Source organism: Hypomesus transpacificus, chromosome 9 (assembly GCF_021917145.1).
Source record: "Hypomesus transpacificus isolate Combined female chromosome 9, fHypTra1, whole genome shotgun sequence".
In the NCBI taxonomy this organism is placed as follows: Eukaryota; Metazoa; Chordata; class Actinopteri; order Osmeriformes; family Osmeridae; genus Hypomesus; species Hypomesus transpacificus.
In genome coordinates, this window is record NC_061068.1 from 4466953 (window position 1) to 4493182 (window position 26230).

Below are 26230 nucleotides of genomic sequence, written 5' to 3' on the forward strand. Positions count from 1 at the left end.
CTTGTGCAGGGGACGGAGGAGTGCATTTTCCTTAATATATTTAGGTGCTTATTTTTGATCAACTTTCATTGTTTTTTTTAAAAGGCCACAATGTTTTACTATTGTCATTACTCCTAAATCCTAAATCCAATTCAATATTGGCATAGTAGAAGACAAAAAAATACAAGAGAAATGTACCACCAATGTAACTTAAGTGGGAACACTCATGGTAGAATAGAGCCTAAGTGAAGATTGATTCTGAATCATTGAACCATGATGTGTAACTAGGTTTACACAGGATGTTTGTTCAAGGTGTCTCCACTCCAGACCAACAGTATTTGAAGTGTCTATATTAGATACACACATCCTTATTAGTTCTAGAATTATGTATGTAACACGGACTACACAGTTTACATAATGTAGTTAATTGATGCCTTGTCATTCTATGGATCTGGTGCGTGTGAGCAGAAAAGCTTGAGGTAAATTCTATTTTCATCTGATTTGGGCCATTTTAATCTTCATCTGATTTAGGTTTTATACTCCATTCATTTTGAGCAGAATCCCGATCAACAATATGGGTGGATGCACGCGTAATTGAGGAATATGTTGGTCGTCGGCACTGGTTTGGAAAGATCACCGTCTCACCGCATCGCTCAGCTGCGAGTTCACCGTCTACTGGTTGTCTTGGCAACAGGAGGAGACACTTTCCATATGGACTCTAACAGTCACTATGGAAACAAAGTTTTTATTTGCTATTAATAATCCTGCTTGCGAATGTGTGAGCATTGTGTGAGAGATTAACTGTCTCCACTCATATGCTCTCCGGAACATGGCTGCTGACAGTTGATAGCATGGATTCCTGGAATCCATCTCTTTGACTGTTTGTCACTGGGAATTGAGCAAGATGCTGGATGTGTTTGTGTGCATTTCTGTCTTTTGCTTGAGTGTGCATATGTTGGAGAGTTTTGGAGTGTGCATTATTGTCCAAATTAAGTACTGTCAGGCATGTAGGCCGAGGCCATAGGCAGAGATAATACATTTATAATCAAAGATTCTTAGCCTTATAAAAAATGAACAGGGGCCAATGTCTGCATTTAGGCGAAAAGCCTTCTAGTTTGGCAACTTCCAGTAGATTAGAATTATATCTGACTAAATATATTGCAAGCTAGCTAGTTAGCCAGCTAGTTATCAACCTAACTAGCTAGCTAACTAAAACTGTTGCGATCTCCAATGTTGAGATACTGGATGTTTGTATGAGCCGAGACATCACATGACAGGTAGCTCAAACCAATGACACTAAAGACAAAACACATACCTGCAAGCTATAACCTACTATCATGCAAAACAACCTGTTATTGTCTGCATAGTTTCAGTGGAATGCAGATGTTCCACTTGTCACTTAGGTTGGGTTATCCTTCCCCTCTCTACACAGCCCATTCACCACCACTATGCAGTCTCCATGCCCTTCAGCATCATGTATGCCCGTCCCCAACCTGGGGCCTGGTGCCTGGGACAAGTTCTCTGATTACCTTGGCCTCTCTCGGTGCTGTCTTCTGGCTTTTCATTCTTTTCTACAATCCACTTCACAGGACAATAGCCCGACAATCAATCTCCCAAAAAGTACACTCAACTTCTGTGTCTGTGTTTGCTTTATTAATTTCACATCCATAGTGATGACAGAACACACGGTGAACGCCAAAAGATATAATTGAAATTCAACTTCTGTGCCGAACCTGGTGCTGTATTCTGTCATGCATGTAGAGACTGTGGGGGGAGTTCTGGGCCTGTAGCCCGGCGTGTTGAAGCAGTTAACTTGTGAGTTGCCATGAGAATGATTTCCTACACAAATTCTATGAAGATTTCAGAAATGCAGTTTCAATGTGTTTTTAGAGAGTACATGATCCACTGTGTATTTTGGAAATGTAGCATGTCACCATGAGGCCATGCTGCTGTTGTGTGAGTAATTAAAACAGATCAGTTTCCCGGTCCCATCCAACGTCTATAAAGCCGAACAATGGATTTTGGTGTTTCAAAACCCATTGACACTGTATGACTATGTTTAGCTTGTGTTCTGCTCCTCTCTCTTACCAACCGTCTCTGGAGGAGGGGATCCCTCTCTGAATTGCTCCTCCCAAGGTTTCTTCCATTTTTTCTCCCGGTGGGAGTTTTTCTGGGAGTTTTTCCTTGTCTTCCTTGAGGGTTTAGGTTGGTTGAGGGGCAGTTCTATGGGCGCATGTGAAGCCCTCTGTGACATGCTTGCGTGTAAAAAGGGCTATACAAATAAATTTGATTTGATTTGATTTGATCTGGATTAATGATGCACACTCCGCCAATGCAATCAACTAAAATCCTCTCTCTCTCTCGCCGTCTTTCTCTCACTGGTTTATCCATCTTTCTGTAATCACAATCCTGTATCCGCTCCTGCGTTTGAACTCTCATATGAAATCCAGCTCCATTCTGGCTTGGGTGTCCCCAGCTGCCTCTCTTAATCAGTGAGTGTTTCCACGCTGGCTTTCTGTGTGACTGGACCCCAGAGTTTCCCCCGGCTCATTGTTGTGTTGCCGAAATCAGAGCGGCAACTGTACGTACAGGGGGATGGAACCAGGGAAACGAAACAAAGCATCACGTATTGATCCTGTTTGTAGCTGAAGAGTGCACACTCTTGTACACTCTCCTCCTCGTTGTCATTTCCCCCCTGGTGAAGAGCAGACGGGTGATGCGTTGGTTTGAATTCTGTTATCCATGGCTCATCCGTGTCTATGACTCAGCTTGTCCTCCTAGCGAAGAAGAGGAGAGTGGGGTTATGAATGGCGTCACGTGTCTGGAGGTGGGAGGCCTGGTGAATGTCCTCTCCTCATGCCTGTGTCTACACAGCCTCAGCATGAGGGTGGTATTTTCCCACACTGTCGGCAGAGAGACCTCTATGGTCAGAGCCTGGGACTTGCACTGGCCTACGCACTGCACCGAGGCTCCTTTCCACAATAATATTTAGACTTTTTAAATAGAATTGTAAAGTAACATTTCGCTCACTCAGAGCCTAGGCCACAGGCAGAAGCCCCTAGGGAGAAATGCTTCACAGCATTTCGACACAACACAGCCCTTCGGGTCCTTGTGCAATCCTAGCATGCATTGCAACATGGAGAGGGGAAGTGTAACAAGGGGCAGGGGCGTTCGAGGAGGGAGCGTGCAGGGCCAGCACATAGGGAACAGAGGACAGGGATGTGGGGGAAGCATTGGAATCATCTGAAATCGATACAACTGATGGATCAGAAATGCCCCAGTGCTAATGTGGAATGGTGACCCAGTGGATTTTGTTCCCACTATCTGGCTGCTATGATGCCGGATTGATTGTGATGAGTGTCTGTGTAGGATTTTGGATTTGAGTTGTGTGCCTACGCTGGACACTGTCAAGAAATCCGTTGATGAGCTGTGCGTCTGAATGTGTGGTATAGATTATAGAACAGAGTGTGAGTAGATCTGGACTGCTCTTGATGGATTATAGAGCAGAGTGTGTGAATACAGCTGGACTGCTCTGGATGGATTATAGAGCAGAGTGTGTGAGTAGAGCTGGACTGCTCTGGATGGATTATAGAGCAGAGTGTGTGAGTAGAGCTGGACTGCTCTGGATGGATTATAGAACAGAGTGTGTGAATAGAGCTGGACTGCTCTGGATGGATTATAGAGCAGAGTGTGAGTAGAGCTGGACTGCTCTGGATGGATTATAGAGCAGTGTGTGAATAGAGCTGTACTGCTCTGGATGGATTATAGAGCAGAGTGTGTGAATAGAGCTGGACTGCTCTGCATAGATTATAGAGCAGAGTGTGTGAGAAGAGCTGGACTGCTCTGGATGGATTATAGAGCAGAGTGTGTGAATAGAGCTGTACTGCTCTGGATGGATTATAGAACAGAGTGTGAATAGAGCTGTACTGCTCTGGATGGATTATAGAACAGAGTGTGTGAATAGAGCTGGACTGTTCTGGATGGATTATAGAGCAGAGTGTGTGAATAGAGCTGGACTGCTCTGCATAGATTATAGAGCAGAGTGTGTGAGAAGAGCTGGACTGCTCTGGATGGATTATAAAACAGTGTGTGAGTAGAGCTGGACTGCTCTGGATGGATTATAGAGCAGAGTGTGTGAATAGAGCTGGACTGCTCTGGATGTTTCCATCTACTTGCCAAACTCGCATAATATGTTTGTGGACAAACTGTACATTGAGACAACATCAACCAACACGTGACAATACAAATGGTCAAATCTTTTGTAGAGACATGTAATTAAATGGTGTTAGTTGCGAGTGGTGAAGGGTATTACATAAGTAGAAGAAGGCATGGTATGGGGGAGGAGTTTAAGGGGTGAGTGGATGTTGTAAAGGGGCAGTTGAAGGTTGTGTTACCAAAACAAGATCAATGTTGACATCCACTTATCCCTGGAAAGCACAACCTCCCCCATACCAGGTTTCACTTGTTTAAGAAATCATACAGATAACCCGCAATATTGTCCCTATTATTTAGTTTCATGGAAGTTAATGTAACCTTAACCCTTGTGTTATCTTTGGGTCATTCTGACCCATCAGTCATTGTGACCCACCGTCGTATTGCGACAACTTTACCGCATAAAAACAAAGTCAAGCATTTTCTTTTAACCGTCGGGCTCTCAGATCCCCCACATCACGAACGTTAAAAGAAAATGCTTTTTATCTGTTTTTGTATTGGGTAAAGGTTATAGGTTAAATTTGGCTTTGGAATCTCTTCCCAACTGACTTTTATTACTTTTTAGTAAACACAGTACCATAAAATCATTTGGTACCAGAACTTCAGGCAGTTCAGCATCTTGTCACAATTCTTGAAGGGTCGGTGCTTCCATGTGTGTCCTGTCTGAGCCAGCCTGCGCTGGAGTTCTCTAACAGACGGCGTGGTGGACCTTGTCACCAGGCCAGCTCTCCCAGCTGGGAGGCCTCAGTGGGCTGGATCTCCCATCTCACAGAAGCGGCAAAAAAAACAAAAACACCTAATATTTTTTATCCTGCTCACTCTAACCAATGAACGAAGAGAGTTATGTAATGACGGCTTCTTGTGAACTTTTCTGTTCTTGTTTTTTACTCCCTTCGTGTCCTAAGGTATACATCCTCCGCACCTAATCTCTCAGGTTCACTCTCTCTGACTCTCAGGTCGCTCAGGCTGTAGTATGTATAGCGGGTGTCCCTACTCCACTTGGGCAAGGTCGGGAGCAGCTGTGGCCCTCAGCGTGGGGAACACTGGGAGGTGTTCTATCCTTTCAATTATTCACTCTGTCTGTCTCTTGCTCTCCTCTCTATTCCTTTTATACTCACACTACCTCCTGTCTCCCCCCCACCCCTTCTATCCCTCTAAGCTCCCTCCTCCAGCCCCTCCACCTTCCCAGCTACAGCCTCCACTCCATATCCCCCATCTATCCCTGTGTTGTTTACCCTCCCTCTACATTCCCCCCATTATTCTTTCCTGTCTTTTTAAATCTCTTCGTCTGCTGTTTCTTTTCTCTCTCCCACCCTCTTCATCATCCTGGACTCCATCTGTGCTCCCACAGGAACAGTCCCAACACACCCAGACTGAGGAGAACAGTAGCTACCAGTCCAAGCCAGGTCAGGCCAAGTCAGAGAGGCCCATGGTTTACTGAGCAGAACTAGATAGGCTCTTCCTGAGAGCCGAATATCTTTCTTTCTGTCTGTCTGTCTGTCTCTCTCTCTCTCTCTCTCTCTCTCTCTCTCTCTCTCTCTCTCTCTCTCTCTCTCCCTTGTTTCTTTCTGTTTTCCTCTACCTCTTCTCTCCACTTCCATCTCTGGTTTCATCTCTCCATCCTTAGTTTTTCCGTTGCCTTGTGTTTGATGTCCCTCCCTTCTCTGGTTTGACATGCCGTCTGCCTGGTGTCTCTGCCTCATTATAATCAGCCTGGAGAAACCATCCAACCATACACAGCTGATAAACAACAGCAGCCACTTCTGCTCACACTCTGTTTTGCATATGCAATTCACACCCGATTGTTGGTGAGCGCCTCACGTTTGATTTACAGATGACTAACATTTAATAGAGACAGAAAGGGAGAGTGATGCTGACAGTTAAGGATTGGAGAGAGAGAGAGAGTAATGGTGTTATGATAGAGCTTCACAGTCAGGAAAACGAGGAAGAGTTGAAAGGGAATCGACCTAGAGAGAGGAATAGAGAGGTTGCGTGTGTGACAGTTTGAAATATGATGGGCGTGTGTGTTGTTGTCGGGTCCGTGTTATTTACTGTACCTTCTGTGTGCTGGCTCTGTTTTGGTGACACGAGGGTCCTCAGGGAGAGACCTGTTGTCCTGTACGAAGCTCAGCATCACACTCACAGGCACACTCTCTCACACATACACAAAAACATTGGAGTTGGACAAAAAGGTCAGTTTAACGTGTTATCAACACTAAACTAGCTATCACTACCTTTACATCCCCGTATTGCACAATTGAGATAAAAAAAAAAAAACATGATGCCAAAATAGCATTTTAACAGGCTTTAATCTCCAGTAGAGCATTCATGTTTAATTCGATGTTGCAGCTGGGACATTAATTGTCACAAGTACCTCAAGGCACCTCAGTGTGATAATGTGACGCCTGCATCTCTTTATTTTCCTCACAGCTAATTTTTCAGACTCCCAAGGGACCATAAATATCACAAATATGTTGAGAGATAGTCTTTTTTTCCAGACTCTTCCAATTTCCTCCCCCCCCCCCCCCCCCCCCCCCCCCTCTTTCCCTCACTTCCTTTTTCACAGCACTGTGCCCCATGGGCTCATCAGAAACTGAAGTGAGTCTAGTCCCACAGTATTTGTAGTCGGCGGTGTCCTTTGTCATCCCTCAGTGACAACACATCAGTCTGTGGAGCGTGGGTCTCCTCCAGCAGATCAGTCTGTGGAGCGTGGGTCTCCTCCAGCAGATCAGTCTGTGGAGCGTGGGTCTCCTCCAGCAGATCAGTCTGTGGAGCGTGGGTCTCCTCCAGCAGATCAGTCTGTGGAGCGTGGGTCTCCTCCAGCAGATCAGTCTGTGGAGTGTGGGTCTCCTCCAGCAGATCAGTCTGTGGAGCGTGGGTCTCCTCCAGCAGATCAGTCTGTGGAGTGTGGGTCTCCTCCAGCAGATCAGTCTGTGGAGTGTGGGTCTCCTCCAGCAGATCAGTCTGTGGAGCGTGGGTCTCCTCCAGCAGATCAGTCTGTGGAGCGTGGGTCTCCTCCAGCAGATCAGTCTGTGGAGCGTGGGTCTCCTCCAGCAGATCAGTCTGTGGAGCGTGGGTCTCCTCCAGCAGATCAGTCTGTGGAGCGTGGGTCTCCTCCAGCAGATCAGTCTGTGGAGCGTGGGTCTCCTCCAGCAGATCAGTCTGTGGAGTGTGGGTCTCCTCCAGCAGATCAGTCTGTGGAGCGTGGGTCTCCTCCAGCAGATCAGTCTGTGGAGCGTGGGTCTCCTCCAGCAGATCAGTCTGTGGAGCGTGGGTCTCCTCCAGCAGATCAGTCTGTGGAGCGTGGGTCTCCTCCAGCAGATCAGTCTGTGGAGTGTGGGTCTCCTCCAGCAGATCAGTCTGTGGAGCGTGGGTCTCCTCCAGCAGATCAGTCTGTGGAGTGTGGGTCTCCTCCAGCAGATCAGTCTGTGGAGTGTGGGTCTCCTCCAGCAGATCAGTCTGTGGAGCGTGGGTCTCCTCCAGCAGATCAGTCTGTGGAGCGTGGGTCTCCTCCAGCAGATCAGTCTGTGGAGCGTGGGTCTCCTCCAGCAGATCAGTCTGTGGAGCGTGGGTCTCCTCCAGCAGATCAGTCTGTGGAGCGTGGGTCTCCTCCAGCAGATCAGTCTGTGGAGCGTGGGTCTCCTCCAGCAGATCAGTCTGTGGAGCGTGGGTCTCCTCCAGCAGATCAGTCTGTGGAGCGTGGGTCTCCTCCAGCAGATCAGTCTGTGGAGCGTGGGTCTCCTCCAGCAGATCAGTCTGTGGAGCGTGGGTCTCCTCCAGCAGATCAGTCTGTGGAGCGTGGGTCTCCTCCAGCAGATCAGTCTGTGGAGCGTGGGTCTCCTCCAGCAGATCAGTCTGTGGAGCGTGGGTCTCCTCCAGCAGATCAGTCTGTGGAGCGTGGGTCTCCTCCAGCAGATCAGTCTGTGGAGCGTGGGTCTCCTCCAGCAGATCAGTCTGTGGAGCGTGGGTCTCCTCCAGCAGATCAGTCTGTGGAGCGTGGGTCTCCTCCAGCAGATCAGTCTGTGGAGCGTGGGTCTCCTCCAGCAGATCAGTCTGTGGAGCGTGGGTCTCCTCCAGCAGATCAGTCTGTGGAGCGTGGGTCTCCTCCAGCAGATCAGTCTGTGGAGCGTGGGTCTCCTCCAGCAGATCAGTCTGTGGAGCGTGGGTCTCCTCCAGCAGATCAGTCTGTGGAGCGTGGGTCTCCTCCAGCAGATCAGTCTGTGGAGCGTGGGTCTCCTCCAGCAGATCAGTCTGTGGAGCGTGGGTCTCCTCCAGCAGATCAGTCTGTGGAGCGTGGGTCTCCTCCAGCAGATCAGTCTGTGGAGCGTGGGTCTCCTCCAGCAGATCAGTCTGTGGAGCGTGGGTCTCCTCCAGCAGATCAGTCTGTGGAGCGTGGGTCTCCTCCAGCAGATCAGTCTGTGGAGCGTGGGTCTCCTCCAGCAGATCAGTCTGTGGAGCGTGGGTCTCCTCCAGCAGATCAGTCTGTGGAGCGTGGGTCTCCTCCAGCAGATCAGTCTGTGGAGCGTGGGTCTCCTCCAGCAGATCAGTCTGTGGAGCGTGGGTCTCCTCCAGCAGATCAGTCTGTGGAGCATGGGTCTCCTCCATGTCTGCTCTGAGTGTGGAGCACTCATCGGAACTCGGAACAAGTGAAGCCTGATATGTGGGTCGTTGGTGCCTTTTGTTGTAAGAGACAAAGGAAGGAGGAAGAGAAAGTTTGGTTATTACTGGCCTGGTTGTGGTTAAGAGTGAGATGGCCTCACTTCCTTCTTTAAAAAAAAAAAAAATAGTTTTGTACACAACAATCTTATCATTGTATAGTATGTATTTCTCTCTCTCTTTCCCTCTTTCCCTCTTTCCCTCTCTCTCTCTCTCTCTCTCTCTCTCTCTCTCTCTCTCTCTCTCTCTCTCTCTCTCTCTCTCTCTCTCTCTCTCTCTCTCTCTCTCTCTCTCTCTCTCTCTTTCTCTATATATATATATGTGTGTGTGTGTGTGTGTGTGTGTAAAGGGCACCTCAGCTTTTGGCTCTGTGCTGACCCATTTTTTTACAGAACCTTGCATCTCATCATGGCCCAGGGCGGCCCACAGTGCCTGGTCCACACACACACCTGGTGTTTGTTCCACTTATGTAACCCCATCTGTTCTCAGCAACCAAGCCTCTCTCACTACTTTTCTTAGTGTGCCTTTCTTCTTTCTTTTTCTCTAAACTTTCAGTTATTCATTTATCTTCTTCCCAGTACACTATTCCTGTGCAGGCGCGCACACACACAGACACTCTCTTACCCTAACAGAGAACAACTTTTTATCCGCTGGTAGCACTCGTAGCTCGGAAGATGCTGACTGTGTTTATATGACTCCATTTGATCAAGAGCCTTTAAAAGTCAACCTCTGGCAGTCTTCGCCGGCAGACACATGGCGGATGACTGGGGTCTTCTGCAATACTAATCTTCCTCTTGGAAGTCCAGTGTACCAAGTGATACAATCTGGAATTTATATCAAGGGGTTAGGTAATGTCACCCACAGCAAAACCTGGGCACAATCTCACTAAATACAACCCCTACTGACTCTCAATGTACATTTGTATTCACTGCTCCCTATCTAATCCTTGCATGGCCTCCTACCCTGATGACAAACTGCACAGTGTACCTCCAATGACACGTTCAGAGTATCTCCCTCAGGCCTCCTCCCCCGCCTGGACCAGACCCCTCCTCCCCCCCCTGGACCAGACCCCCCCCCCCCCCTGGACCAGACCCCTCCTCCCCCCCCCTGGACCAGACCCCTCCTCCCCCCCCTGGACCAGACCCCTCCTCCCCCCCCTGGACCAGACCCCCCCCCCCCTCCGCCTGGACCAGACTCCTCTGCTGGAGGTCCTGCCGTTCCAGCTCTCCCATTATGTGGAATAGCAACAAAGCCCCTGTATCACGCCTGGAGGGAAATATTGAAGTTCTGAAGAAGGCTGCACAGTGTACAGCAACACATCATTCTTTTTATGTCTAAACTTGGTCAACCTTTCAGCTTTTATTTTTAGCTCGCTTTTTGTCCGAAAAGCAGCTCTGACATTAATTCTCATGATGTGATCTTGGTTTAATGTGTTACGTTGTTCAAGTTTGTAAGTTCTGAGTCACTCTAAAAGCAAACAGTGGGTTTCTTTCATACTGACAATCCATTTGTCTTGTTTTTTAACTGGAAATGTAAAAGATAAGGATCATGTTGTCATATCTCTGTAGGTAAGCTTAGTTTTTGTGGTATGAGGACAGTATACAACTAGTGTAGGGATGACAGAGTACTTAGTGTGAGGACTAGCAGGTGTGTGTGTGTGTGTGTGTGTGTGTGTGTGTGTGTGTGACATAGAGGGAGAGTTAGAGAGATGAGTGAGAGTGACAGAGTGTGCCCAGGACAGGCGTAGAGCGGCTGAGCCAGGCTGACAGAAGGATAGGATGGACAGATTAGATGAGGGAGAGGAAGAAAGAGAGATTAGGGGATGGAAAGACCAACCTCTTTGATGACTCTAGCAAAGCATGATGGGAAAGACGGATGAGAGGAGAGGAGGGAGGGAGGGAGGGATGGATGGATGGAGGGAGGGAGGGAGGGAAGAATGCAGTGGAATGAGAGGAGCTTGTTTGATGGGCCGCGTGCGGTGCCCTTGTTACTGGTGAGCAGGGGGGAACTAGAGATTTTAATTCGGGGTGGCAGAAGGAAGTTGTTGGGTGGCCTCCTGGAGGCGAATCAAACCGGGTACCGAGTAGGGGGGTACAGTACTCCCTATGGTAAATGATTAGGCTAGAACATTGTAGTTTAAATTAAACAGTAATATTAATATTATTTATTTAAATGTTATGCAATGTACAAATAATATTTTTCCATGGGAAGATTGAGGTTCATGTTGTTTAATTGTAACTTGTTTCACTTCATGCTCTTATGGTTCTTCCCTTTGGGACTGCTTTTTCACATGGTATGCTTCATGTTTTGGCTACCCGCAATGTTTGGGGCTATCTCGTTGTTATGATCAGTGACCTATGCACTTTTGTAAAGCTCTCTCTTGGAAGTCGCTTTGGATAAAAATGTCAGCTAAATGCATAAAAAAAACGTAAAAAAACTTGGGGTGGCAGTATTTTTTATTGGGGTGGCAGCTGCCACCCCTTGCCACCCCTTAGATCTGCCACAGCTGGTGAGCAGGTGTGTGTGCTAACAGAGGTGAGGCATGTTTCTCTCAGACAGTTAAACATTCATGTCCATGTCCTCCTGCTCTCCATAATAGAGGACACTTGGACGATCCTGTCCGCTAACATCCCATCTAGCACCCGAGACATATTTGTTTGGCCTTTCGGCTTCGGTATGTAAACAAACCTGCATCTTCTACATACACTTTCATTTGGCTTGTTAATGCCTGTTTGTTCTTGACCATATTTTACCCTGTGGTTGCTGGCTTAGACACAAAGATACCCGCAGCTAAAATGAAATTACTGAGCTATCTCAGCGGTCCTGGGGGGGGATTAACACTGGAAAGAGAAACAAAAAACTCCCAATCCCACCATGCAACAGACTGTCACTGGTATTTGCCAAAGGTGACTGACATCATTGTGATCTCCATCCCGTGTAGTATAACATGCAAATTGTTCCAGGGAACTCGTGTAGATTTTTGATGCTCCAAAAAAAGGCGCAAACAAAGACAAGTATGAATGACACTCCTGCTCCTCCCTCTGTGAACTATCTGTGGTCCAGAAGGTTCTCAATGTGTTCCTGTGACCTTTCCTCAGTCTGAAATCATGCCCTGTTCTGCGACCTGCTTGACCAGGGCTCCTTTTGGCTCAGATGGCTTGCTGGATCAAGAACAATATTGTGCATACTCTCTCTCTCTCTCTCTCTCTCTCTCTCTCTCTCTCTCTCTCTCTCTCTCTCTCTCTCTCTCTCTCTCTCTGTCCTTGTCCCTCTCTCTCTCCCTCTCTCTCTCTCTCTCTCTCTCTCTCTCTCTCTCTCTCTCTCTCTCTCTCTGTCCTTGTCCCTCTCTCTCTCCCTCTCTCTCTCTCTCTCTCTCTCTCTCTCTCTCTCTCTCTCTCTCTCTCTCTCTCTCTCTGTCCTTGTCCCTCTCTCCCTCTCTCTCTCTCTCTCTCTCTCTCTCTCTCTCTCTCTCTCTCTTTGTCCTTGTCCCCCTCTCTCTCTCCCCTTATCCCTCTGCGCCTGTTTCTCCCCATCTCTCTCCCTCTCTCACTCTGTGTCTCTCTCTCACTCTCTCTCTCCCTCTCTCACTCTGTCTCTCTCTCTCTCTCTCTCCTCCCTTCCCTCTCCAGTGTTCAGTTTTTTTTTCAGGCCAAAAATGGCCCACCCCCGGGCTCTTGAATATGTGTGTAGCTTAGTAACACAATCCTCTTTGCTGTGTTGTGTATCTTACATGGTTAAACCTGCTCTTGTTCATCTTAGTCTGTATGTTGAGCTTTAGTTTAGGCCCCCAGGCTTTCACAGAGAGACATACTCTGCTCTCATCTTAGCTAGATACTGCTCCATGTGACCTTTTATTTCTACTGAGATTGTGCTGTCATTAGTCTGTGTGTCAGTGTGTGTTTGCTGTAGTGTTGTGTGGGTTTTGAGGGTGTAAGTAGGCTTGTTTGCTGTGCACCTTTTTGTGTACTTTGTATGCACAGATGTTTGCTGTGGTTGTGAGTGTGTGTGAGCGTGTGTGTGTGTGTGCATTAGACTTTGAATTCCTTTGATGTGCAGCGAAGTCATTAAAATAGAGAGAGAGAGCACCACTCTGGCAGGGGGTTGCTGTTAGCGACGGAAGCTAAGCAACACCATGTCTTTATTTTAAGCACAGTTCGCAGCTAGGGAGAATGTTCTGACATATTTTCCTTAATGTCACATATGGATCTGAATGGATTGATAGATCACTCAAATGCTTTTGCTCTGTCTGAGGAAAATGCCCTTTTACTAGGTGTGTTGTCAGGATGGGTATGAATGTTCCCTGGCCCTGACCACTGTTTTACTGTCAGAACTGTACATTTATCCTGGATTATCTGCTAGACTTTCTACATGCACTATATGTATGTCGCTGGATACTTTTCTGAAAAATGAATACTTTTTTTACGTAAGATCAGATACTGCTATCATTTGAACTATATCTTTATGAACGTGGGTTTAGAGAACACAGAGAGGTGGTTTGCAGAAAGATAAGCAGCTGCAGTACTTCGTCCAGGGACTCACTCAGAGAAGCATCCTATTATAAAGGTGGCTTTAAATGTGGGTTTACATGTGACACTATGACTGCATGATTGGTTGACAAGGTTAAGGCGGTGAAAGTGAGGAAGGTGATTTCTGCAGTAACACCAATATGCTTATATTGTTATATATCTTATATCTATAGCTTATATAATATAAGCTTATCATGCTTATATTAATCCTTGACCAGAGTTTGCATTAAATGTGAGGACTGAAGACAGTCTAGCTAGCTATTGGTCAACTGAAGTTTGCATAACATGTTCATAGCTTTGGCCCGTAGGTTTACAACTTCCCTGACACAGCCAGAGTTTGCATGTTCTGAGTCTGTATCACATGATTCATATATTTAAAGCACCATCTCAAGTTGTTGGGGCATGTGTGTGCATGAGCTCCAATGCCCTGCATTACTATATACTGTGTGTGTCAGTGTTTTCCTGTATCAGAACTTTGTGCAATCTGAGGTCTGTTTTTAGTTGTCCTCTAGCCAAGCTGTTAGAGGTAGCCTATCTGGTGTGTGCACACACTTGCTACGTATATCAAGCTTTGAACCCACATTGACAATTTGCATCACACATCTGGGCGATGGAGAGGTGAAAAAAATGTGTTCATTGAAATGGAAATCATGGATAGTGTGTTTAGATGCCAGGACTACAGTACTACACACACTGTGACGGCCGAGTCAGTGTGTAGCCATTAGCCATCAAAGTCTTCTCCCCTGGAGACCTCAACCTGTTGAGCTTGAGCTGCACTGCTAGGGTTGGCTTTTGATACGTGCCGTTCTGAAGGCCTCATTGAGAAACCATTCTTTGTAGAGTGGAACAGAATACAGAATATCGAAGACAGAATTGAATACAGTCATCTCATAATGTAGGCCGAAAAAAGAACTTCCCCTATTTGCAAAGACCATCAGCCACCACGTATATTTAACCAGAAGGTTGACACCGAAACAGCTGCTGTTCTGGTTTTGGGAAGTAGCAAATTGAATACAACTGAACAGAAACTCATTTGAAGTGTAAACATCGTTTTTTTCCTTTAGGGGCAGCTGATGCTGCCATGGTAGACTGTGTTGACAGGAGCAGAAGCAGTCCCACAGCGCTGTTTAGACCACATAAAGGACAGCCTGGCTCGTCTTCCCGGACCTCAGTCCCGTGGTGATGATAAGCACATCCTGTTAGCATGAACTCTGTAAACACGGGCGTTGACTCAACTATGTCACAGCCAAAACCCACTTTACAGATCAAACTTAAGACCTGGCATCTTCCCCTGAAATGATTGAGTTGTTTGTTTTAAGAACTACAGTGGAACTCCATGGGTTTTTTTTCTGCTTTTCATCAGCCTGATCAGTTTGGGTTGGTTATGAAGAAGACGTATGTACGAAGCCTTGTAAATGTTTGTTGTTTTGGTTGTCGTGAAAGCAATGAAAGATCAAGATCAGTCATTCAAATGCGGTCCAACTTGTTTTCGAATGAACTGTAGCTTATCAGTTACCAGAGTCATTTGGGACTTAATGGCATCATGTGAGAGGATGTAGATAGCAATGGCATGTAGGCACTAATGTTTGTTCTTTCGTTTGCTTCGACCCCAATAAAGGAGTAAATACTGCAGCACAGTATTTTACTCTGATAATCATCTGTGCTTGTATTAGGATAGACCATTATACTCGGGAGAATTTCTGTCCTCTGATTTCTCCAGTTTGGTTGGTGTGGTTGGGGGTGGATAGAGAATGTCCACAGTTCCAGACTCCAGAAGGAATGTGACCTGGTGACCCCTTCCTTCACAGCTGTATGTGAGCCCACATTGACTGTTCAGTTGGATCTCATTTAAATAAAAGGATTCAGTTCAGACTCTATCGTTTTTCTCAGTAGAACTTAAGTGGTTCTGTACAAGCGTCTATTAAAACGTTCCACTGATGTCACGTGACCCTATGAGCACAAGCAGCCCTGTTGTCATTTAGGATCAGTGTGTGACCACAGGCCTGTAATGTTAAGTGCTTGATGCTGTTTCTAGTTATAAATAGAGTACCTTCTGTTTACAAAAGTGATTCTACCTCTTCCAAATGGGAGCACCACTCTGAAGGGTTAAGAAAACAAATCAAACGGACTTTAACGTCAGCGTTGGCGTGTTACTCGTGTCCATTTTTGTTGTTCCAATAGTCATTATTTCAAATATTTGGAAAGGGTCAAATGAAACCTTGCTTTACATTTAAGTTGTCTCCTCCATCATTCCCACTCAGGCTGAGCTATCTTTGTCAAGTAGCTCCTCCCCTCAGACCCTGACCTGGTGCCAAGCAGCCTCTCAGTCACTTAGCTCCTCCCCTCAGACCCTGACCTGGTGCCAAGCAGCCTCTCAGTCATGTTTCAGATGTCTCTCTGAACCCTGCCCTTAGCTGCTTATGGCTCTGCTGCTAGCTGGCAGAGAGGGGAGCCCCTTTACCCTAAAGCTGCATCCAGCAGATGTTCCTCTGACATGTGCTGTCAGTTGAGTTCCCTCCGGCTAGCTGGGTATTGATTGGTCAGGAATATACTGTAAATAAGAGAAATAGCCTGTTGGAGCTGATCCTTTTTTGTGGAGAATTGTTGGGTCCACGGCACGATGTGAAATGTTGCTTATCTTTCTGTTTCTGTCTGGGACTGAAAATGTTCAGGTTTAGGTTGAGAGGTTTGCTTTGACTGCCACCCATCAGATCCTGGTTTTACTCTGTTAGAACCTATAGATTACATCTGTAACATACCGTGTATACGCTTGTCTTCAAATTCCTTCAAGGATAGATTCTAAAGGGAGTGTGAGGATGAGTTTAATGTTTCCTGTCTTCCCAAAGGTTTGGAATGCTGTTGCCTCTGCATACTTTGGGGGTTTTCAGATTGATGGAATGGTTTAAAATACTGTTAAACATCCTGGGATGAATGCAGTCGGGGGGGAGTAGTTGTGTGTATAATGTGTGATGTATGGTTCATGTCTGAGGTCTAACGGGCGGTGCTGTTTGTGTTCCAGGGGGGCGTTCTCTGAGGTGGTCCTAGCAGAGGAGAAGAGGACCCAGAGGCTGGTAGCCATCAAGTGCATCCCCAAGAAAGCCCTGGAGGGCAAGGAGAACAGCATTGAGAATGAGATCGCTGTTCTACACAAGTGAGTGATGCTTTTAAACAAACTGACACACACCCCCACACACATGCTGGAGCAGATTACCTTCGTATCTTTCTTCAGAGATGAACATGATTTTACCCGATACGTTTACGTCCATATCAAAGACACAGACTGGTGCCGACTACAACAATTCCACTAATGACAGTGTGGTTCAAATTCCGTTATTTGAATGTGGGGAATTACTGGCCATGCCGGAAAAGACTGAACTAAAGTGGCTATTTATAGTTCCCTTGTTGCCTGGGTTACAGGAGACACAGAGGCCTAACCAATACACAGAGATCCATCCAGAGGTAAGGGTAGGCGGATGGAGAGGGAGGGAGGAGAGAGAGATAGTGAAAAAGACACAGAGTGAGAGAGGGAGAGAGATGGGGAGAAACAGGCGCAGAGGGATAAGAGGAGAGAGAGAGGGGGACAAGGACAGAGAGAGAGAGGGAGAGAGGGACAAGGACAGAGAGAGAGAGAGAGAGAGAGAGGGACAAGGACAGAGAGAGAGAGAGAGAGGGCCAAGGGACAAGGACAGAGAGAGAAAGAGAGAGAGCGAGAGAGAGAGGGACAAGGACAGAGAGAGAAGGAGAAAGGGAGAAAGAGAGAGAAATAGAAAAACATAAGAGGGGATGAAATGAAACAGAAATAGCAACAGAAACAACATAGAAACGCTTGGTTTAAAGCTTGTGTCAAAGTCACTCAAACTTTGAGTAGTTTGGTATGTTTGTGTTCGCCTGTGTCTCAAGGATCCACTCTTCTGAGATGCAGGTGTTAGACGGCCTTCAAATATGTTAAATTAAACCCCGTGTTTTTTTTAAACCCGGGGACAGACAGACAGAGATGTGTGTGCACTCTTCTAGGGTGTCCTTGCATCGCTTCCCACGAGGTCAGAACCAGACTAGTCCACCCAGAAAAATAATACAGCCTCTCTCAAACCAGATGGCGGAGATAAATCTTGAGTGAGACTCTCAAATGCCTAAATTACTCAATGCAAGATGGTTGACACTCAATGATAGCACAAACCAGCTGTTACATTACGTCACTGGCTGTACCCATGAAAGAGATTCTCCTAACCCTCCACTCGTTATGGCTCCCCTTCCCACCCCTCACCATCTCCAAACAGAACATGCTTAGTCACCCAGTCTCATCTGACAAGAAGGCGGGTGAAAGGTCCTTTCCAAGGAATGGGATTGTTGACATATTGTTTCTGATTAAATTCTCCTGTGCTTTGTAGTTGGCTGAGCCTAAAACCTTCAATACTTCCCACTGAGATTTTGGGATTCATTCCTAACAAACTTTTTTCTCTTCCCTTCAATTTCTTGACCAAATGAATAACTCCTCTTTGTGAGTGTGCCTGTGGCCTGATGCCTGTGGCCTGACACATAAAATAAAAAAAAAGAAGAAATCAGTCAGAAGGCCAAAACTGCAATGCTAACCTGTCCTACTTTATCCTCTGCATTGCTGAACAAAGCCATTAGTCAGCTACTGTACCCCTACTGGAGCATTTCATTAGGTGTGTCCTCTGTCTATGACCTGCACTGTGGCAGATCCCTAATGGAGTCAGTCAGCTTTTACCCATATTACCCCTGTTGCTCCAGCACCTAGCTCAGGTTTGGACCTTTGCCAATTCTTAGGTGTTTCTTTACTTGCAGCAAAAGTGTAATTTGTATTATGGCACTTGTAAAGTACGTGTGCACACATACCTACACACGTACAGTATGCACTTTTAAGAACACACACTCGTCAATCATTCCATCATACCATCTGATCAAACAAAACAAACCTGGTTCTCCTAACCAATCAGAAAACATTCTTAAATGAATGACTCAAACTGGCATTACAGAGCTTCATATAAAGAGCAACTTCCTTGTACCACTGCTGCTTTTGATAAATGTATCACCAGCGATGTGAGGCATCGATCTCGTCTCTCTGCAAACTTTCACTTAGTCACATGTCTCGACTGTCAACCACCGGCTGTGAAACAGAAAATATGTCAGTCAGCCAGTCTCAGTTTGGCCGTGTCTCTGAGTGTTTGTGACGTCAGTGTACCCCCCCCCCCCCCTCCCCCCTTCCCAGTCTGCCTGCTGTCTGTGGCTCATGGAACACTGGTTACCCGTCTGCCCAGAGATTCTGGGTAAAGACTTGCCAGCCTCGCCTTATGTCTATATCAGCAGCAATATACAGTTTATTTGCTATACATAATCATCAGTATATTGGCCATGCGTGTGTTAAGCACCAGTCTTGGTCTAGGTTCTAATCAGTTGTCATCTGTGCATAAGGATCTTTGAAGGAAGTCAAACAACTACCGGCTTTAAAACCTCAAACTTTACAGCAAGAAGAGACACACCTAGTGGTGATAACGTTCTCAAACAGCACCATGGGCAGGTGGGTCTCACCCTCATTGGTCCATAATTCTTCCTGGCTGTCATTCATTAATGACATTATTAATGTCGTTCATTCATTCATTTATTCATCCATGCATTCATTCATTCCCTCATCATTAGATGAAATGTTAATGACGGCCTCCATACATAAGGAATGGTCCTGTCATAGACTGTGATGGTGCAGTGCAGAGTAGCTGTGAGTGCCACAGTGGACATGCCTGGCTCTGTGTTAGCCTTGTCTACCTTCTCCCCTGTGTTAGCCTTGTCTACCTTCACCCCTGTGTTAGCCTTGTCTACCTTCACCCCTGTGTTAGCCTTGTCTACCTTCACCCCTGTGTTAGCCTTGTCTACCTTCTCCCCTGTGTTAGCCTTGTCTACCTTCTCCCCTGTGTTAGCCTTGTCTACCTTCACCCCTGTGTTAGCCTTGTCTACCTTCTCCCCTGTGTTAGCTTTGTCTACCTTCTCCCCTGTGTTAGCTTTGTCTACCTTCTCCCCTGTGTTAGCCTTGTCTACCTGTGAACCCCATGCTGGGCACAAACTGAACTGAGGACCCAGGGAAAGGGAGAGGAGAAGATCATAAAGATACAGGCAGACTATTGTTGTTACGTATATCCCTCACACTGTCACAATCGTGTGGGTCCATTCGTCGTGGGTGCTGTGCTATGAGGAGTGCTGTGTGTGTGTTTGTGTGTGTGTGTGGGGGGGGAGCGTGTGAGAGAAAGCGTTTGCATGTGCGTTCATTTGTGCTTGCGCATTTGTTTATGTGTAAGTGGTAAACTCCCTGTCTTTAATTTGATCAAAAGTGTTTGTGTGTTAATGTGTGTGTGTGTTTGAGTGTGAGGTGAAGTGCTTCAGGTGGGCGATCACGAGGTCCGCCTCCAGAGCCACTGACTCACCTGCTCGCCCCTGTCGCCACGCCAACCAGTCTCAGGGGGGGGCGTCGGAACATGCCGCTCAGCCAATTAGAGACCTGCGTGCCGCTGCACAGATTCAGAGAACGCTAGAGACAGAAAGTCTATCTTTAGAGGAGATTTCTGTGATTATTGTCAAACTTTTGTTTTTGTGTTCATTGTCTTCTCACTGCAGGACTTATTGTACAATGTATGTGGGCATTCTCCCACTGTAAATGTGGAAAATCCTATTACCCAATGAACACATTATTAATTACGTTATCTGTGTTCTCTCTCTCTGTCTTTCTCTCTCTCTCTCTCTTTCTTCTTTTGTAGGATCAAACATACCAACATCGTCTCTCTAGAGGATATCTTTGAGAGTAAATCACACCTGTACCTTGTCATGCAACTGTGAGTAGTCAGCCTTTTGTGATTCTTACAGTACCCCTGTCGCCTAACCAGCTGTGCCGAACGTTCGAGACATCCAGGACAAAGAGAAAGAGAAAGAGAAAGAGAAAGAGAAAGAGAAAGAGAAAGAGAGAGAGAGAGAGAGTGATAGAGAAATGGGTGTTTGCAGGCATGCGTGTTTGACACTCCCTTACCTATGTTGTCTCCCACGCACTGTCATTCTCTATTAATTACACTCTTAGCTTAGGGGCCACTGTCTATTGTTTGTTCCATTGAAACGTCAAGGAGCACACACATTCTCACTCCGTTTCAGTTACACACACACGCACACACACACACACACACGCACACACACACACAGCCTGCTGGGGAATATGCCCTCACACCTGAAGCCTGATTGCCCCACCCACCACTGCTCCTGAAATGTCAGAGAGTGTCGAGACACTGAGAGACACATGGAAAGAGTTGGGAAGGGTAATACACCACAGAGGAAGACAGAAGCAAATGATGAGAGAGAGAGAGAGAGAGAGAGAGAGAGAGAGAGAGAGAGAGGGAAAGAGGGAGAGAGGGAGAGAGGGAGAGGGAGAGCTTTTGTTTTTCCCTTAGAAAACAGTGGGTGGTCAGGTTGTTCACTTTAAGAAACACCGCTTGAAGGCCAGTCAGATTTAACCAGAGAACAGCTGGGGGTACAATAACAGTTTCATGAATTCATCAGATACATCTTCTCTTGTCCTTGTTTGTTGTCATCTACAGTGATGGCTATATGCATCCGTGTGACTGTCAACCTGACATCTGGGTATAGCTCAGTGGTAGAACCTTTTGACTGCCGATTTAGAGGTTGCCGGTTCAAATTTCCCTTCATAGGCTTTGTTCAGAAGCATCTGCTGAATTCTTACATGATAAAACGTTATCTGGTGGTGATGGGAATCTGCTTCAAACCATGTGGGCTCAGTCACAGTGAACATTGTGCCTCTCGTTAACATAGATATCAATGCATGACTCCTGGAAACACCATGTATGAACCAGTCGGAGTACAATCTGATGTACAGCAATGACTCCACCTAGTGGTGATATAGACGTCTCCGCTATTACTGCAGGGTCGCAGAACATGCACAAACGTCCAGGTCTTAAGACCCTGTGCAGGGGTGACATGCCTGTCTGTCTGTTTACATTTACATTTAGTCATTTAGCAGGCGCTCTTATCCATAGCGACTTACAGTAAGTACAGGTACATTCCCCCCGAGGCAAGTAGGGTGAAGTGCCTTGCCCAAGGACACAACGTCATTTTGTGCACGGCAGGGAATTGATCCGGCAACCTTCTGATTACTAGCCCGACTCCCTCACCGCTCAGCCATCTGACTCTCTGTTTGTCTGTTGCCAGGGTGTCTGGAGGAGAGCTGTTTGACCGGATTGTGGAGAAGGGCTTCTACACAGAGAGGGATGCCAGTAAACTCATCCAGCAGATTCTGGATGCTGTCAAGTACCTCCATGACATGGGCATCGTCCACCGCGACCTCAAGGTCATTCCGGGTTCAAGGGTCGAAGCTCAACGTTCATACTTTTTTGTGATGACCTGCTGGTGTTAGTGGATCATGATATATGTTACATAATATTACAGTAGTGGGAGGAGTGGACCAAACCTTACAGAATATGATGGGTGCTATAATGTAGTGGTGTACTGTGTTGTAAATTCGGGTTTTAAATGTCAATTTCCTAGTCTGTTAAGAACATCGTATGACAGTAGGTCAGGGGTGACATGGCAGTTTGGAAAATTAGATCAAGTGTTTTCTCGGAGGCTTGAAGAGAGCATATCTAAATTAGATTGTTTTTCCTCCTGATGGGCTAATCTGTTTACAGGCTGTTCATTGGACTGCGAAAAGTATAATACGTTATGGGACTGCTGATTAAAAGTTCCCCGCAGTGTGTGTGTGTGTGTGTGTGTGTGTGTGTGTGTGTGTGTGTATATGTTTGAAATATATCTATACTTGGTTGTGTTTTTGTGTTTGGATACATGTTAGCACTTTTAGCAAGTTTCCCATGTATGTGTCTTTAGCACTTAGCGGTGTGTGCCGTCATGCTGTAGGAAGCGTCCAAAGTTAGAATGTGTTTTCCTTCCTCAGCCTGAGAACCTGCTGTACTACAGTATGGAGGAGGACTCCAAGATCATGATCAGTGACTTTGGTCTGTCTAAGATCGAGGGGTCTGGCAGCGTCATGTCTACAGCCTGTGGGACGCCTGGCTATGTGGGTAAGATAGACACCAAACATCCATGATGCAGCATAATCATCATCATCTTTGAAGAGATGAATTTACGGAGGGTGAAGAATCAACGGCTTTATTTGGAGATGGACCTTGTGTCGTGTTTTGATGATGGTTTGCACAGGGTTGTATCAGCTCTGGGCCTGAATTGCACTGACATGCATGGAAGTAATGAGCACACTGTCTCTCTGTGTTTCCCTGGCAGCCCCTGAAGTGTTGGCTCAGAAGCCTTACAGCAAAGCTGTAGACTGCTGGTCCATCGGAGTCATCGCCTACATACTGTGAGTAACAGGGTGGAACTCGAGTTTTGTTCGCTTGTATCTGTTTTCCAAACCGTAGCTACAGTCACATGCTGCCTCATCCTGACTTCATTTGTATTATTAAGTCGATTTTGATATATAGCGATTATCACATTCTTTGACGTATTGCCTTTGCTTTTCCCCCAGGTTATGTGGCTATCCTCCATTCTACGATGAAAACGATGCAAAGCTTTTTGAGCAGATCCTAAAGGCAGAGTATGAGTTTGACTCTCCATACTGGGACGACATCTCTGATTCAGGTACTCTAGCTGCTGCTACTAAAATGACAGTTCCCCATACATCTGACCCTAGATCCCCCCCTACATGCAAACTTGGATCGCCCTCCATCCGACCATAGTTTCATACCTGATCTGGGGACAGTGATCCTCCCTCTAGAAGCTAGGTTCAGCTCTCCTGTACACTAAGATAGACTTGGATTGCAGCAAAGCTTTCTGAAGCACTGTGCGGTAATACGCTTTTAGCAGACATTATCAATTCTCCTTGTCTGTCATATAATTGGAAATGCCTCGAAAAGATTTGTTTTGCTTTGATCCCCTGCCAATCTGCCAGTGTGCGTATGAGATTAGCCGTAATATACTCTGCAGCCAAAATCCCTCCAATTGACACAAGGCAATCGCAAAGGACTGTCAGATCGTTAATTATATCACAGCCCTTCAGATCATGGAACATTGCGTCTTGCTGGGTGTTTGTAGTCTGGCCAAAACCTGTCTCTATTTGACTCATCTTTCACTCTAGTATCTTTGAAGCCACAGTACTCCTATTGTACGTAGAATACTTTCACATTCACAGCATCGCCAGCTCAAGGTACCACAGGAAGTTCCACTCTTTGTGCTCCAGGATTCTGACTGTGTGTGTTCTTATGGTCATTGTAGCTAGAGACTTTATCAAGAACCTGATGGAAAAAGACCCACTATCACGGTACACTTGTGACCTGGCTCTGCAGCACCCATGGTGAGGAATACCATCCTAAAGACTTGAGTACAGACACACTCACACACACACACACTCACACACACACACACACACACACACACACACACACACACACACACACACACACACACACACAGAGACCTAATCCCTCTCTTGACTCTCAGGATTGCCGGTGACACCGCCCTCGACAAAAACATCCATGAGTCTGTCAGTGCACAGATCAAGAAGAACTTTGCCAAGAGCAAGTGGAGGGTGAGTCGAGCCCCGGCCTCTGTGATGTTGGTGTGATGTTGGTGTTGCCCAACTTACAGCAGCAACATCCTGATGCTCATGGTCGCTGCCTTCTGCCCTCAGCAAGCCTTCAACGCCACGGCTGTGGTACGTCACATGAGGCGACTCCAGCTTGGCACCAGCCAGGAGGGGCCCAGCCAGACCACCCTGCCCAGCCAGACCACCCTGCCCAGCCCTTGCAGGGCCCAGCTGCTTCTGCCAGAGGAGCACCCGGAACACACCGGTATGGAGAACGTCACGGTGACAAAGGGCAAGCCTGTGATGGCCCCTGCAATACCAAATGTGTGGATGAAGTGATGTTTGGTATGATGTTATACAGAACTCTCTCTCTGTGTTTCTGTGTCTCTGTGTGTCTCTCTCTCTCTCTCTCTCTCTCTCTGTCCCTCTCTCTCTCTCTCTCTATCTCTCAGAAACTCAGGGGGAGGGGGGATGCTCCCAGAGTGCAGAAGGTGGAGTGGAGCGGGACCCCCTCGCCAACTGCACCTACCGCTGCCACCCCACCAGCCTGGTCTGAACCCAGACCAGCCCAGCTTTCTCAGCATCTGGCCAAACTACCCACCCATGACTTTGACATTTAAACCTCCGGACACCGGAGAACCAGCTCCCCAGTCTGGCCGGGAGCTCCGAGCTGTTCCAGACCCCCTGCCACCAGGGGGAGGTACCGTGTAAAGAATCCTGTTTGGGAAGGGAGGTTGGAGAACGGAAGACTTGATGATGATGCCAACAGTGCAGAGCACTTTAATGAGGATTGAGTGTGGAGAATGGGATTAAAGAGGATGAAAAGAGGAGAAAGAAAGATGAGAGGGGGGAGGAGCTATACCCGGCTGAGTCGTAGGTGACGGGTTTTTTAAAAGTGGGAAAGAACTTGGATAGTTTTCGTTCATTCTTTTTAATTGAACATGCATCTTTTTCTTTTTTTTACTCACTTACATGCTGTTTTCAATTTTATTTTTTCATCAGTCTTTGCGATAAAATGTAACACGTCATATATAGAAAGCTGACATGTAGGCCTATGTTACTCTCGTACTGTATTTGTGTGTAAGAGAACATGGCAGATGCTAACAGTTTCAACACAATTTGGGTAAAAAGTCAAAACTTATCTTAACACTGCCAAAGTACTTGGTCAATACTGAATATACGTGAATTGACCTTTTTAGGTAATTGTAAGTATTACCTTTTAACATGAATTATGCGGCTTGGTTTCCCAATCTTTTAACAAACCAGTGCTTTCTTGATCCTCCCACAAATCCTCCCATTTCATGCATTTAACTAAATCCGCACAGAGATTTCTTCTCTATGGTGCCTTTAAAATATAGAATAAAAGATTTATTTTCTGGTTGCTAATATAATATATGTTGATATCTCTATACACTTAATGCGACATTGAAGACCATTTATTTTTGTCATCACATTTTTGTATATTTAGTGTTGTTGCAACTACATATTAGATAAATAGAGGGCATATTTTTAGGTTTTCACATTCAGTGAAGAACTGTTCTCCTTTCAGGGAGAAAAACACACATACACATTTTAGGTTGACGTATAATATTGAATAACTGAGGTAATGAAAAGGAAAGATGATAGTGTTGATAAAGGTGAACTGTACAATGACAGACCTAGACTCTACAAGACATTAGACCAAAACCATTTTTAATGTACTAATTAACTTCTAGCAGGATATATGTAAACTTGTAAATATTACTAATGCCTGCCTGTTGACTCTTCCTGGGAGCATTCCTTCATCCAATTAATGTTGCTTCTCTATTCAAAGTGTATAGAGAGAAAAAATAATTAAAATAATGTGTATGTACATGCCATTGTCTCACTTTATAATTTCATTAGGATTTTTTGTGTCTTTTATTTTGCATACATTATTCATATGTCATTTTAACGCTTTACAGACCTTCTATTTGATCTACACACACACACACACACACACACACACACACACACACACACACATCCATATATACACAGTAGAGTCTGCTAGTTTGGCTTGACTTTATTCTGGTCAGACTTGGGCCTGAGTCAAATCTGAGCTATTTCCCTTCCAGGCCCTAAGCAGACCCTACCTTCCCTTCCTCTGCTCCTATGGAATTGTCAGTTTTCTGACACAAATTGGTTTGTTAAAGCTGCTCTTTTTTTAAAGCAGTAAATATACCTATCAAGAAATTTTAGATCTGTGAAAACTTCAGTAACAGATGTGTTTTATGTGTTT

The 26230-nt window shown here is 46.1% G+C and overlaps 1 protein-coding gene across 2 annotated transcripts in view; it reads left to right on the forward strand.

Annotated features, from left to right (window-relative positions):
* The window catches only part of camk1b (calcium/calmodulin-dependent protein kinase Ib), a 30865-nt gene extending 6070 nt beyond the window's left edge, over positions 1-24795 (forward strand). For both annotated transcript variants that reach the window (XM_047026266.1, XM_047026265.1), the window contains 10 exons: positions 16393-16524; positions 20138-20212; positions 21591-21729; positions 22330-22456; positions 22674-22749; positions 22915-23027; positions 23661-23739; positions 23886-23973; positions 24076-24235; positions 24423-24795. In XM_047026266.1, coding sequence (XP_046882222.1) covers positions 16393-16524; positions 20138-20212; positions 21591-21729; positions 22330-22456; positions 22674-22749; positions 22915-23027; positions 23661-23739; positions 23886-23973; positions 24076-24235; positions 24423-24526 — 1093 coding nt within the window. In that variant the 3' untranslated portion in view covers positions 24527-24795. The remainder of the gene's footprint in view (positions 1-16392; positions 16525-20137; positions 20213-21590; positions 21730-22329; positions 22457-22673; positions 22750-22914; positions 23028-23660; positions 23740-23885; positions 23974-24075; positions 24236-24422) is intronic.
* The last annotated feature ends 1435 nt before the right edge of the window (positions 24796-26230 follow it).